Source organism: Oncorhynchus keta, unplaced genomic scaffold (assembly GCF_023373465.1).
Source record: "Oncorhynchus keta strain PuntledgeMale-10-30-2019 unplaced genomic scaffold, Oket_V2 Un_contig_2618_pilon_pilon, whole genome shotgun sequence".
Classification (NCBI taxonomy): domain Eukaryota; kingdom Metazoa; phylum Chordata; class Actinopteri; order Salmoniformes; family Salmonidae; genus Oncorhynchus; species Oncorhynchus keta.
In genome coordinates, this window is record NW_026284834.1 from 72,708 (window position 1) to 88,078 (window position 15,371).

The 15,371-nt window shown below is 45.8% G+C and overlaps 1 protein-coding gene across 1 annotated transcript in view; it reads right to left on the minus strand.

Annotated features, from left to right (window-relative positions):
• Positions 1-3,286, minus strand: part of LOC118375891 (synapsin-2-like) — a gene marked incomplete at its 3' end in the record, with an annotated part of 60,308 nt that extends 57,022 nt beyond the window's left edge. The window contains exon 1 of the mRNA XM_052506386.1: positions 2,405-3,286. Coding sequence (XP_052362346.1) covers positions 2,405-2,808 — 404 coding nt within the window. The remainder of the gene's footprint in view (positions 1-2,404) is intronic.
• Positions 3,287-15,371: the final 12,085 nt, after the last annotated feature.

Below are 15,371 nucleotides of genomic sequence, written 5' to 3' on the forward strand. Positions count from 1 at the left end.
TCAGATGATGATTGAACGATTACCTGATTGCAATGGGAAGGCCTGAGAATACCTTGGTGAATGTTCCTCTTAGTGTTTAAGGGTGACCCACTACACTACAGGTTCTTTGCACGTGTCTTTGAACATACTATTGAAGGCAGTACAGAGCAATACACCAACCAAGAGATCGATTCCGCAGTTGCCAACATATGGAGGCTGACAGAAGTCATAGAGATCTCCAATTAGGGTTGAAGATTCCAAATCCCTACAAGTTGCAGTTTTTCACAATGGATGCCTCAACACTATGAATAAGCTCCAATATGTGACCGACCTGCTCGATTCGGTCTTATGTATTTTTTTGTACTTTTCTTTACGTTGGATAAAAGTAGAGACTCAGAGCTAGAAAATAGTATGTCATTTACTGCAGTTGAGGAACAATTGGAAAGTCATTCTGCTTTGAAAGTTGATAAACCTGTAATTCTACTTTTGAGAAAATGTCTCTTGAATAATTTGGTACACCTAGTGGAGAGCTCTTCGTTGTCTACAATTATTCAGTATCGTTAACACCCTCTTAAGGATTCACAGGAGGCCTTTGCTAAACAGAGTGAGTACAGTAGTGTACTAAACAACCAAAGATTTCGACACTATAGACTAGTTTATGCTACGTCCATTGAGATGTCTGTATACAGTTGTCGCAGTGACATCATTAACATTCTATTGTTGTCCCACATCAAACTTGTTGTTATGAAAAATCATAAACACAAAAAGGACAGGCTGCATGACATCAGCAGCCTGGTGGTACAAAATGGCATAACTGGTGTGTTTAAACACCAATAAACCTATATGTTTAAAAATGTATTTAATATATGTCAATCAAGCAAACCAGAAAATTAAAAGCAACTTTTGAAACAAAGTTTTGATTCGTATCTAGCTTGTAAGCTATCTAGCTAATGCTAAATTAGCTGGCTAGGTAGTTCAAATAATGACCATATCATATACAGTTGAAGTTGGAAGTTTACATATACTTAGGTTGGAGTCATTCAAACTCGTTTTTCAACCACTCCACGCATCCTCTGTATAACAGTATATCTCTCTATCCTCCTCATAATATAACATCTCTCTATCCTCTTTATAACATTAAATCTCTCTATCCTCTTTATAACATTAAATCTCTCTATCCTCTTTATAAGACAGCATGTCTCTATAATCTTTATAACACAGCATGTCTCTATCCTCGTTATAATATAGCATCTCTCTATCCTCTTTATAATATAGCATCTCTATCCTCTTTATAATATAGCATCTCTATCCTCTTTATAATATAGTATCGCTCTATGCTCTTTATAATATAGTATCTTTATAATATAGCTCTATGCTCTTTATTACATAACTGGTCTCTATGCTCTTTATAAAATAGCATCTCTCTATGCTCTTTATAATATAGCATCTCTCTATGCTCTTTATAATATAGCATCTCTCTATCCTCTTTATAATATAGTATCGCTCTATGCTCTGTATTACATAACTTGTCTCTATCCTCTTTATAATATAGCATCTCTCTATGCTCTTTATAATATAGCATCTCTCTATCCTCTTTATAATATAGTATCGCTCTATGCTCTTTATTACATAACTTGTCTCTATCCTCTTCATCACACAGCATCTCTCTATGCTCTATATCACACAGCATCTCTCTATACTCTTTAACATAACATCTCTCTGTCCTCTTTAAAACAGAACATCTCTTTATGCTCTTTAACAGAACATCTCTCTATCCTCTTCATAACATCTCTCTGTCCTCTTTATAACATGTCACTGTCACTATCCTCTCTATAACATAACATGTCTCTATCCTTAACATCCCTCTTAGCCCAGAGCTAGCAGGGGGCTGTTGATTCCCGGGGAATAGAGTGGTAGCTGTGTGTTGAAATAGTATAACCATCTGACTATCAAGCTTCAAACACTGATTTCAATATGGGAAAAGGGAGAAGTAAATAGGATGTATGCATGTAATAGAATATCATTGTCAATGCTCAGTGCTCACACACCTCAGATGCATCTTGTGCAGTCATATTTTACTGTTGTCCAACCTAATCCTAAATCAATCCAACCTGATCCTGCAGCTCACCAATGAGAACTGACATTACATTTCCATTTCAGACATTTAGCACACTCTAATTCAGAGCAACTTACATTAAGACAGTTATGACAACAAACCCAACTCCAACATCAATCTGAGTGTGTATTCTGATCCATAAGGTTATTACATTTTTACATTTAAGTCATTTAGCAGACGCTCGGTTATCCCTATGCCCTAAGCCCTGTGGAGGTTCCTACTGCCCTATTGGAATCCACCCTGACTGTTCTCATATAGCCAACAGGATGAGCTGATTTGTTGAGTCATGCCGTCCAGGTGTCCACTCACCACACGTACTGCTGCTCGTCGATGACCAGCAGTATCTTAAATCTCATGGAGACATGACCAGGCCCGGGTGCTGGGTTCTGATCCACCAAGCCAGCTGACACTGCTGTTTGTTTTACCACATTAGTGATGGAACTCAGGGAGGTCAGGGAGCTGAAGAACCCAGAGCCTGAAGAAGGGGCCGGGGATGGGGCAGCCTGGACAGGCTGGGGCCCACACTCTGGAGCTGGGGGGGCAGCGTTGGGGGCTGGTGCTGGAACTTGTCCTGGGGATGTGGCTGGGACTCCTGGGGTGGCTGTAGAGGGGGGAGGCGGTGGAGGGTCAGATCTCTGGAGGTCTGTCATGTAGCCGTTAGGAAGATTAGCTATAAAGCTGCTGTCAGACAACCGGCGACGCAGGAAATTCATGGTAGCGGTTGAGAGAGAGCTGACAGAGAAATTTCAGAGAGAGAGCTCGTCGGATGGAGAGAGCTTTAGAGGTGGAGTGGAGAGCTATCGGATGGTCGGATGGAGAAAGCTGTACTATCGAAGTAGAGCTATGTATGAGGGTTGTTGCTGCTAGAGGATCCTGGGGAGCTGGATGAGGCTCCTGCACGGTGTGGTGGTGTAGCAGAGGCTCTAGACCAGTCTTCTAGCTCTCCACACCACAGAGAAGAGATGCTTGTTTCCCCCTCCGAGCTTCACCAGCTTCTCCTATGGAGTGTTGTGGTGTGTTTTTGTGTGTGCAGGATGTGTATGTGGTGATGCTGTCCCTCGATAAGGTACTGGTGGTATCCTGCTACTCTGCCTGTCCCCATCTGCGACAGAAACCTGAATGCCTGCAAGAGAGGATTTCACTCTGCCTCTCGTCCTCTTTCTGCTTCTCTCTCTCTCTCTGTAGCTCTGCTCTCTCCTCTCCCTCTCTCTCTCTCTCTCTCTCTCTCTCTCTCTCTCTGCCTCTCTCTCTCTGCCTCTCCTCCACCTCTCTCCTGCACCTCTCTCTCTCTCTCTGCCTCTCCTGCACCTCTCGCTCTCTCCTCCACCACCTATATCTCTCTCTCTTTCTCAATTTCTCTCCTCCACCTCTTTCTCCTTCACCACCTCTCGCTCTCTCACTCTCTCTCAATCTCTCCTCCTTTCTCTCTCTCTGCTGCTCTATCTCTCCTCGATGTAGTATATATGGTGGTTGGTTGTCCCCCTCCCCCTCTCTCAATTGTATTCAATTCTATCTCTCTCCCCTCTATCTCTCTTCCTCTCTGTAGTATGTATGGTGGTTGTCTTTCCCCTCGCCCTCTCTCTCAATTAGTTTAAATTCTCCTTCTCTCTCAATCTCTCTCCTTACCCCCTTCTCTCTCTCTGCCGCTCTATCTCTATTCCTCTCTGTAATATGTATTCTGGTTTGCTGTCCCCCTCCCCCATCATAGTTATGTGACGCAGCTCTGTGTACTGCAGCCTCTGAAGTGTTAGGGTTACAGGGAGGGAGGCTTCGTGTATAGTAGTGTAGCTTCTGAAAGGGTTTCCAGTCAATGTGAATGTGTATAGAGAGGGAGGTGCAGTGTTACTTACGCACAGACTCCACTCTACTCTGCTGTGACGGCTTCCCTCTCTGTCTCACTCCCTATTCCTCCCCCTCTTCTTCTTTTATCCTCATAATAAACATGAAAGCTTTTGGAAACAGTGGTAGGCTGAATTTTATTTTTTGGGGGATGGTTTGTCCTCGGGGTTTCACCTGCCATATCAGCTCTGTTATACTTACAGACATTATTTGAACAGTTTTAGAATCTTTAGTGTTTTCTATCCAATTCTACCAATTATATGCATATCCTAGCTTCTGGGCCTGAGTAACAGGCAGTTACTGCCCCCTAGCCCAAAGAGGTTAAGGGTTAGAGTTTGGGGTAGGGTTAGGGGGTTGGGGTTAGGGTTATTTTTTTTTTTTAAGGAATCCACAAGGTCGATCTGATACCTTCAAGCAAATTCAGAGAGCGGGGGGAGGGTTGTACTTCGCTTGCATAATGGGGGAGTTAGGTTTAGCGGTTAGGGGTTAGGGTTTGGATTGGAGTTAGGGTTAGGGGGGGTAGGGTTAGGGTTAGGTTGGGGACAAATTCTTAATACCGAATAGGGTTAGGTTTTTGTTTGTTAGGGTTATAGGGTTGGGGTTAGGGTTGGGGGTTAGGGTTGGGGTTAGGGGTTAGGGTTAGGGGTTAAGGGTTAGGGTTAGGGTTTGTTTCTGGTTCCTAGTTTTGAGTCTGTTGATCCACTTCCATCTCTGATGCGTGGAAGCCGAAGGGGGGGAAGCGGAATGGGTGCACTCCACAGCATTGACGCGCGAGCCAGGGGTGCACCAGGCCAAAGTTGTAGACCCCATGGTTGCCCAATTGTAGAAATTCCCTGGGGTACGTTGGTTGGGAATAAAACAGTCCATCCGTAGGGTTAAGGTTAGGGTTAGGGTTAGTGTTAGGGTTAGGGGTTAGGGTTAGGTTTCTAGTTTTGAGTTGGTTGATCCACTTCCATCTCTGACACGTGGAAACCGGAGGGGGGAAGGGGGGGGGGGTGCACTCCACTCATGTGCGCGTAGGCCGGAGGGGTCCGGGCGCGGCCGGCCAAAGTTGTAGGCCCCATGGTTGCCCACTTGTAGATTAACCCATTGGTTGGGTTAAAAAGTTGTCTGTCCGTAGGGTAGGGGTTAGGGTTAGGTATAGTTGGTAGAATGGTTAAGGTTAGGATTGAGGTTAGGGTAAGGTATAGTATTTTAATATTTAGGTTAAGGTTAGGGTTAGGGTTAGGGTTAGGGTAAGGGTTTAGGGTTAGGGTGAGGGTTAAGGTTCTGTATGGATTTTAGGATGGTTAGGGTTAGGGTAAGGTATAGTTTTTTAGAAATGTTAAGATTAGGTTTAGGTAGGTCTGTCAACTCAACGTAGGATCAGGCAAAACCCTTGAGTTGCGCACCTTATGCAGGTTTGGTCCTCGGTTGGTTGCCATGTGTCCATGTCGAGTGGTATGGTCATGATGTCTAGGTCCGCTATGTCAACGGATGTGGAAAGCATAGTGCAACCTAGGAGTTTACTCCCCATCGGATCATTTTCTCTTAACTCCATGTTGTCTATGTATTTACTTCCGTGTTCGTCAGTCTTTAGGTCCTGGATGTTTTCAATCATGTTGTGTAATTCAGGGGTTATTCCCTTCCAGGATCTTAACTCTGAATCAGCCCATGTCTAGTCGAATCCAGTTTATTGTTTCTTTTCATCAAGGCCCATGGTCATGGTAACCCCGAGTATCTATGTTATTTATTTATTATTATTTATTTATTTTAGGGTTAGGGTTAGGGTTAAATTGTAACCTATTGGTCAAGGGTCCATGGTCAAGGTAACCCCAAGAGAAGAAAATGAAATGTTTTGTTAAATATAAATTGGTTCCCTAGTGATTATTGGTACAGGATCCAAGAGATCATTTAGGATAAATATAAAGTACATTTTTAAGAGTCCGTGGTCACGGTAACTCTGAAATGCTATTAAAGATCTATGTTTAATGGCCACCAATCTATTTTTAGGGTAGCCTACTGGTAAAAAGGCCCTGTGGTGCGATGGCTGAGTGTTAGTGTCTCTCCGTCAGTAGGGTTGGGACCAAGGATGGGGTGGGGATACACATGCATACACACATGAACATAAAAGGGGATGTGCCTATACACATAGTTTTTACATATACAAAAGCATACACATACATCCCCACAAGTGGTGTGAGGGATAACATACAACGTCACACTCCACTACATCCTAGTGTGTGCATATATATGAGAGCTGTGTAAAAATCCAATTAAGGAAAGAAAAATGTACAAATAAAATAGTAGCCAAAAGGAGACTCCTCCGACGTCTGTGTGGAACCTGCCTTCCTTACAGCAACACTACAGATCTAGAGGAGTCCCAGCCACGACGCGTTTCTGCCTTACTCGGCTTGATCAGGGAGCAGGGAGGAGAATATATAAATAAAATTGAAATAAAAGGTGCAAAAAGTAGTAAAAATGTATGTATATATATCTACATGTACAGTAGGGTGTACTGTGTCATTTACTTGCCTTGAATGTAGTCCTGGTTAGGTGTGTGGAGCGAAATGCTGCCTGTCCGGTGGTCTCCCTGTAAAGTTGTGAGGAGTGCTACCTCTCTGGTGTGTGCATGTGTGGGCCAGGTGCCTTAGGTTATTTTTGATTGGTCTGTACTGTTACTAGGTAGGATAGCCAGTAACAGGTTGTGGTGTGGAGGGTTCAGATAAAGGTGAGATTGGAATGGGGATGCAGTAAAGTGGATGGGCTGTTAGAGTAGAGGTCAAGCACACCTAACAACAACACAATGGAGACCTAATGTGATAAAAGTTAAACCTTGTAATGACACAAGCTTTTCAAATGTTATTTGGTATGAATGAAGAATGGATTGTGACAGAACAGGGGACACAATACATTGTAAGGGTTAGGGTTAGGGTTAGGGTTAGGGTTAGGGTTATGGTTAGGGTTAGGGTTAGGGGTTAGGGTTAGGGTTAGGGTTAGGGGTTAGGTTAAGGTTAGGGTTAGGGTTAGGTTTCTAGTTTTGAGTCGGTTGATCCACTTCCATCTCTGACACGTGGAAACCGGAGGGGGGAAGGGAGGGGTTGCACTCCACATCATATACGCGCGGGTCGGAGGGTACGGGCGCGGCCGGCCAAAGTTGCAGGCCCCATGGTAGCCCACTTGTAGATTAACCCGTTGGTTGGGTTAAAGGACTGTCTGTCTGTAGGGTTAAGGTTAGGTATGGCTTAAGAATGGTTAAGGTTAGGGTTTAGGGTTAGGGTAAGATATTGTTTTTTAAGAAGGTTTAAGGTTAGGGTTAAGTTTAGGTATGGGTTTTGAGATGGTTAAGGTTAGGGTTAGGGTTAGGGTAAGGTATAGAAAAGGTTAAGTTTAGGTAGGTCTGTCACCTCAACTTAGGATCAGGCAAAGCCCTTGAGTTGCGTCCCTTATGCAGGTACGGTCCTCGGTTGGTTGCCATGTGTCCATGTCGAGTGGTATGGTCATGATGTCCAGGTCCGCTGTGTCAACGGAGGTGGAAAGCATAGTGCAACTTAGGAGTTTTTACTCTCTTTCAGATCCTTCTTCTTTAGCTCCATGTTGTCTATGTATCAACCTCAGTGTTCGTCAGTCTTTGGTCCTGGATGTTTTCAATCATGTGTATGATTGGGAGTTATTCCCTTCCAGGATCCTAATTCAAAATCAACCCATGTCTAGTCGAATCCAGCTGGTCTGTATGGGTATACTCGGCGTAGGATCAGGCAAAACCATCGAGTTGCGTACCTTGTGCAGGTCCGGACCTCAGTCGGTTGCCATGTGTCCCTGTCAAGTGGTCTGTCTATAACAGCCAGTGGTTTGAGTAGACAAAGACCAGAAGGCGAGCCCTCTATACGGTTGTCATGCATCCGCCCCTGGAGTCACGTCCTGTGTTTCGGTCGGTGTATGGAGGGTTTGGAAACCGGCAAACCTTCTCTGGCTTACGTATGAAACGTCCGGCAGTAGTAGAAGTTAATTGGGTGTTTCCATTCCAACCATCTCAGTCGTAGGTAATTCAGAGGTTTTGGGTAATAGTGACCAGTGGAATTACTCCCTTCCAGGATCGTAAAGTTTCCAAAGGTATATCATCCCTAGACAGTGAATTGGTTCGTAGTCCAGGTAAAAAATGGTTCGGTTGTCCAGGCTAAGTGCGGCGGGGTAAGGGGTCCCCCAGTGGGTTATTCCCCTGCGGGGTCCGATACCTCGCCAGACATCATCTGGGCACCCCAGGGGTTATTCGGCAGACGCGATCCTCCAGCCGCAGCGCATAACCCAAAAGCCCCTCTTTTGGGTATCCCAACCCGCTAGGAGGAAACACGCGCTACTGAACCTACTGCCAATCCAGATCTAATCTGGGGTAGATAGTGGTCCAGCGCGTTACGTGAGTCTCCCGTGTGTAAGGGGGCTTGGGAGGGTTGAGCCGATAGGTCTAGCCAACAGGCCCCAGAGGGGTCCCGAAGGAGTCCGGTCTACCATTTCCTCCCGTCTTCTTGCTTGGTGTATGGTTGGGCCTGCTTGCTTAGGGTCTACTCGCTGCGGGGGAGTCGACAAAACCGTGCCCCCAGAGTAGTTGGAGAAAAAAGGTTCTCGTCCGTTGGGGGTGCTGGTGGGTATCTTCGGTGAGGTAGATTTGGAAGGATGGTGGGATGGTGAAGGTTCTAGGTATATAACATTTAGATATTTAGATTATATTTTGTAGTTTCTTTTCATCAAAAGGTCCATGGTCATGGTAACCCTGAGTTCAAGAAACTTGGAAAATAAAAGTGATATATTTATATATAAATATATAGTTATATCCCTTTTTTTTATTTTTTTTTTTATTATTATTTTTTTTTAAGAAAGTACTTATTGAGAGTCCATGGGCATGGTAACTCTATGGTGCTATTGAAGGTCTGTTTTTGTGGTCTTAATGACCCCCTATCTTTTGTATGGAATGTGGGGTGTGTAAGGTGCAGGTGTAGTGTCTGTCCAGACGTTCCTCCGCTGTACTGAAAGCCTCAGTGGTGGTCCAGCCGTAGTGGTGGGGGCCTGATGTTCCATTCAGTATCTTTATTCCTGTGTTTTCGGTCCTATTCTTGAGGCGTAGATCCAATGATGCTGGGTTGGTGAGGGTATCGCTTATTAGCTGGGTGTGTTGTTGGGCTGAATGTCGTGGATAAGTCCGGTCCTTGGGGTATCTGTAGGTGGACTTTTTAGCGGAGCTCGGTTCTATGAGTAGATGGCTTGGGAGGGTATGGGACAGGAAGGAGAGTACAGAGGTCACCTCAACACTCTGCCTCTGCTTCGTACCGTTAAGCAACCTGGTCAGGGAAGGTTAAGAGGGTTTGCGTCGTCCAAAAGGAGTCCGTTCTTATGTCAGCCTTGTGAGGGTATGACAGGGTCTCTGGGTCCCCTGGTATGGTGGGGGTAAGCTGTTTTCTTAGAGGGATTTCTTTGTCTTTGGTTCTTAGTTGATCTTGGGTTGGTGAGATCGGGTTGTCCTGTGTGGTCGTAGTAGGAAGATGCCTAATATGCCCTTTGTAGAAGCCTGAGCAGGGGTCTCCGTGTGAGGTGAAGTCGGCGTTCCAATGATGAGACTGGGCTGCCGGTCAACGCTTTTTGTCTGCTGGTCCTTCTGTGCGAATCTTCTTTCAGTTGTTTTTGGTATCTAGAGGGTCCAGGAGAGTCCCACGGTGAGGATTGGCTGTGGGTCTAGTGGTCAACTGGGGGATTCATCCTGTGGTTCTGTCCAGCAATCCCATGTTTAGATGGTGTTGACTGGGAAGAGAGTATGGGGGTAGGTGGTAACAGAGTTATAACCTGTTCCTGCTGATTATCATTCCATACCACCCAGGTCTGGGTATGGGATGGAGATGAAAATGCAGAGGCCACCTTAACACTCTGCCTCTGCTCCGTTCCCTCAATCACCCTGGTCAGGGTATGATGTGGGGGAAGGTTAGGAGGGTTTGTGTTGCCCAAAAGGAGCCCTTCCCTATGTCAACCTTATGAGGGTATGACCGGGTCTCTGGGTCCCCTGGTATGGTGGGGGTAAGCTGTTTTCTTGGAGGGGTTTCTTTGTCTTTGGTTCTTAGTTGATCTTGGGTTGGTGAGATCGGGTTGTTCTGTGTGGTTGGGGTAGGTAGGAGCCTGTAGTGCCATTAGTTGAAGCCTGAACAGGGGTCTCTGTGTGAGGTGAAGTCGGCGTTTCCAATGATGAGACTGGGCTGCCGGTCCTCGCTTTTTATCTGCTGGTCCTTCTGTGCGAATCTTCTTTCAGTTGTTTTTTGGTATCTAGAGGGTCCAGGAGTCCCACGGTGTGGGATTGGCTGTGGGTCTAGTGGTCAACTGGGGGATTCAGCCTGTGGTTCTACCCAGCAATCCCATGTTTAGATGGGGTTGACTGGGAAGAGAGTATGGAGGTAAGTAGTAACAGAGTTTGAACCTGTTCCTGCTGATTAACATTCCATACCACCCAGGTCTGGGTATGGGATGGAGATGAAAATGCAGAGGCCACCTTAACACTCTGCCTCTGCTCCGTTCCCTCAATCACCCTGGTCAGGGTATGATGTGGGGAAGGTTAGGAGGGTTTGTGTTGCCCAAAAGGAGCCCTTCCCTATGTCAACCTTATGAGGATATGACCGGGTCTCTGGGTCCTCTGGTATGGTGGGGGTAAGCTGTGCGACGATCCTATGATGAGACTAGGTTGCGGTCGAAACTCTTATTCGGCCGGACCCTCTGTGCGTCTCTTTCAAAAAATGTAGAGGGTCTATGTAGATAACTATGCCCGTCGAAATTGTTTGGGCTTGTATTGTGATGAAGTAGGGGGTCTGAGTAGCCATCAGAGTGCCCAGGGTCATCGCTGTCCTGTAGATCTTCCGTGTGTGTCCCTGTGTAAAACTGAAAGTAAGGAGAGAGAAAAGTACAAAGGAAATTGAGTAGCCAAAGGAGATACCCCGAAGTCCGTGTGGAACCTGCCTTCCTTACAGCATCACAACGGATCTAGGGGCAGCCCAGCCACGACGCGTTTCTGCTTTGCTCAGCTTCATCAGGTGGCAGGGAGAAAAAAATGTGCAAAAATAGGTGCACTTGGTCGTAGTACGGTAAAAAGGCCGTATTTTGGACCGGAAAAATAAGGATGTGGGTGTATGTGGTTGAGGCTCGAAGGTCTAGAAGGTCTATGAAGGTCCGTCGTAGGAGTACCTATATGGGGAGGAAGTAGTGGGGTTTAGGGTACAGACCGAATTAACGATGTAGCGGAAAGCTGTAGGCTTCTTTTCCTCCGGGAGGAGAAGGGGTAGGGCGGAGAGGGGGTAGGGGATGAGAGGTGCAGAGTGCCCGCTGGTATCTAGATCCTGGTGAGGTGTCTTTATTTAGGGAGTAGCATATAGCTAGAGCCCAGTCGTTCCGATGAGATGCCTGTAGAGAGTACAGGGCCCCAGCTGATGTCTTGATCCAGGTGAGGTGTTTGGGGGGTAGCATATAGTTAGGGCCCAGGGGGTATGAGGCCCCAACTTGATGTCTGGATCCAGGTGAAGTGTCTTTGAGGAGTAGCATGTAGCTAGAGCCCAAGGGGTGTGTGAAGTCCCAGCTTGATGTCTTGATCCCGATGAGGTGTCTTCTTTAGGGGTATGAGGCCCCAGCTGATATCTTGATCCAGGTGAGGTGTTTGGGGGTAGCATATAGTTAGGGCCCAGGGGGGTATGAGGCCCCAACTTGATGTCTGGATCCTGGTGAAGTGTCTTTGAGGGAGTAGCATGTAGCTAGAGCCCCAGGGGGTGTGTGAAGTCCCAGCTTGATGTCTTGATCCCGATGAGGTGTCTTCTTTAGGGGTATGAGGCCCCAACTTGATGTCTGGATCCTGGTGAAGTGTCTTTTAGGAGCAGCATATAGCTACAGTCCAAGGGGTGTGTGAAGTCCAAGCTTGATATCTTGATCCCGATGAGGTGTCTTTTTCAGGGGTAAGCATATAGCTAGGGCCCAGTAGATCCGTTGAGGAAGAGGTTGTCCTTGTAGAGTTCCAGCTTGAGTCTTTGTCCAGTTGAAGGCTCTTCGGGGTCTCTTCGACCCTAATGGTGCTGAGACTGAGGATGCTCCTCTTTTATGGGAAATAATAGGGGTGTGGTTTAGCCAAAGATCGTTTCTATTGGTGGACCAGGTGTGCATGCGGTGTGCATGTGAGAGGCATGCTTGTCTCTTGGCCAATGAGATTTTTTCGTTTTTTTCGGGTGGCGTCTGTTCGTCTCTTAGGTGTAGGGAGCCTCTATCATTGAATCCTATGGAGAATTATATGGAAAGGATGGAACTTTGCTTTTGGGGTGCTGTATAGGATGTGGGGTCCCAGAGGTGTGGGGTTAATTTTAGGTAAGACAAGACGTCTAAGGGGTCAGAATAAGCCAAACGTGGAGTTTCTGTGATGAGTAGAAGTATATTAGATCCTCCTCTGAAAAAGTAGTGTTTGACCTCTGTGTCTCCATTGACTTGTGTGTTAGCGTCGGGAGCGGTCTGCTTCTTGTTGGGGGGTTTGGGCCTGGAAGGAACCCAGGATAAGGTTCTGTAGTTTCAGGAGTCGTTGGGGGTAGGGTGGAAATCTGTGGGATTCGAATGAGACTATAGTTGAGTTTCTAGGTGACCCATAGGTCTATCTGTAGGCTTTCAAAGGTGGTGGACATCTTTTTCCGTTTTTGGAGTTTGCGTTAGAGTGCAGAAAGGAGCGATGTAGAGTTGAAGTGAAGGTCGTGAACTTTGGTCATATCCAGGTGTGTGGGGAACTTGTAACCTTGTTTCTTTGTTGAAGGGTAGTGGTAGGTAGTGTTTCTGAGGGGTAGTTTCAGTTTGGCCGGCTTGGAAGTGTTCCTAAAATGTTCGTCTTTAGTTGGTGCTTTTTTGACGGAGTATAGCTTCCATCGCGTTTTCGTCCATTTGGGATCCTGGGCATATAGTAGATTTGGCCGTGTTGTTTAGTTAACGTCCACTTGGGGAATGGGAGGTATGGGTCCAGAAAAACTTTTTTGGCTGTATCCAGTGATGTTTGTCCTCCGAAGGTGATGGGACCACTCCAGAAGGGGAGAGACTTACCTGGGGGGAGGGGAGAATACTTACCTGGGGGAGGGTCTGGTGTAGGATGTTGGTATTGTTCTGGGTTTTATTTTTTTTATTTATTTATTTATTTTTATATGTGGGTGTATGGTGCAGGGGTGTGAGTGTGGTGGGCCTATATAGTAATTTGTATTATTTTACTCCTAAGTTGGAGATACGGTCATCAGGATGGGTAAAGAAGTCTCTTACATCTGCGTCAGTGTGGTGAATCCAGTTCTTTGTAGAAAAAGGTCTTTGTCTTTAGCTGGGGGGGTGGAATCCTCTTTGGTGGGAAGGTAAGATCTTGGAGAGGGGTCTTCTTTTGTTGATGAAAAAAAGGGGGGGGGGGATCTTTGGGAGGAATCCTCTTCGGTGGAAAAAGTTGGGGTCTTCTTTCATTGAAAAAGAGGGGGGAGGGGGGTTGGTATCTTTGAGAAGAATCCTCTTCGGTGGAAAAAGGTGGGATATTGGGGAAGGAAGGGGTCTTCTTTCGTTGAAAAAAGGGGGGTAGTGTAGGTGGTGTATATCCAGGGGTCAGGAGTAGAGTAGGGTTATTTTAGTTGGTATGTAATCTAAGATTTATTTTAAACCTGTTCACCATCAAACCAATCCAGAAGGTACAAGGGTGGAAAAAACCTTGTATAGGGTCAGATTTGGGAGGATCCCAGTAGGTGTAAGGAATAACATTTCCTTGGCTTGCTGCGTCCATACCCTACATCCGGCAACGCAGCGGTGACTCGCCAAGTGTTTGGTTTCTAGTTTTGAGTCGGTTGATCCACTTCCATCTCTGACACGTGGAAACCGGAGGGGGAAGGGAGGGTTGCACTCCACATCATATACGCGGGTCGGAGGGTACGGGCGCGGCCGGCCAAAGTTGTAGGCCCCATGGTAGCCCACTTGTAGATTAACCCGTTGGTTGGGTTAAAGGACTGTCTGTCTGTAGGGTTAAGGTTAGGTATGGCTTAAGAATGGTTAAGGTTAGGGTTTAGGGTTAGGGTAAGATATTGTTTTTTAAGAAGGTTTAAGGTTAGGGTTAAGTTTAGGTATGGGTTTAGGGTTAGGGTTAGGGTTAGGGTTAGGGTTAGGGGTTAGGGTTAGGGTTAGGGTTAGGGTTAGGGTTAGGGTTAGGGGGTTAGGGTTAGGGTTAGGGTTAGGGCCAGGGTTAGGGTTAGGGGTTAGGGTTAGGGTTAGGGGTTAGGGGTTAGGTTAGGGTTAAGGGCCAGGTTAGGGTTAGGGTTAGGGTTAGGGTTTAGGTTAGGGTTAGGGGTTAGGGTTAGGGTTAGGGGTTAGGGTTAGGGGTTAGGGTTAGGGTTAGGGTTAGGGTTAGGGTTAGGGGTTAGGGTTAGGGTTAGGGTTAGGTTTTGCATATAAATGTGTTTCGTTTCAACTAGTTCGTTTTACGGTGCACTGGCCTATCTCCTGTTTATCCCTCCCATGTGTGATGATCTAATGTAGTGGGTGTAGTACTTAAAAAGGCCCGTAGATGTCCTCCTAAGACCATAAATAAAACTGAGGTAAGCTCCAAGTTGCCTCTTTCTGGGTAGCAGTACAGGAGTCAATGTGGTGAGAGATTCATTCAACCATAGTGTTGTTAAATGTGAACATAAACGCCATGTTGTGCATTTAAATGGTTTTATTGTTTTGTTAAAGGACAGAAAAACCTAAAAGAGGCAGTGCCAAACTAAAACCAAACAAACCATAAATCTATAGAGAATAAAAATAAATTATGAATAAAACCATGTTCTTCTCCATCCATTTTCCTGTCTGTTAAAACCCATTTTCTAAAACCTCTCGTTCAGGCCATTTGGCGTTATTGTCTGTAGGTGCTGGATCCACTCCCGTTCTACCCTCTTTCGCTGCCCACAGGTCCAGCCTATATGTGCCCGTAACCCTGATATGGTAAGGTGAGTGATGGGATGCTCCTGGAAGTGGGTTATGAGTTCTGTTTGTAGGTGTGCCCTTTTAATGTTATACAAGTGTTGTTTGAGTCTGGTTTCTATGGTGTGTTTGGTTTCTCCAATGTATTGTTTATTGCAAAGTGTGCATGTAATGATATAAATGGTGTTATGTGTGTTCAATGAATAAGATTCTTGTACTGGTGCTGATGTGTGGCTATGTATATTTGTAATGAACTTTATCTGTCGAAAATGGACGTTATGAGGTTTGAGGTCTTGTGGTGGCTTGCTACTGAATCTTGCTTTGGTGAGCATGTCCTTTAAGTTTTTGTTCTTTCTAAATGCTGAGATAATTCTGTATGGTTTGAGTGGTATGTAAGTGTGCTGAACTGTAGAGAAGTTGTGTTTGAATGATTGATGTAGGGGTCTAATTCTATGTGAAAATGTGGTTACTAGGGGATGATAGTTGTCTGTTG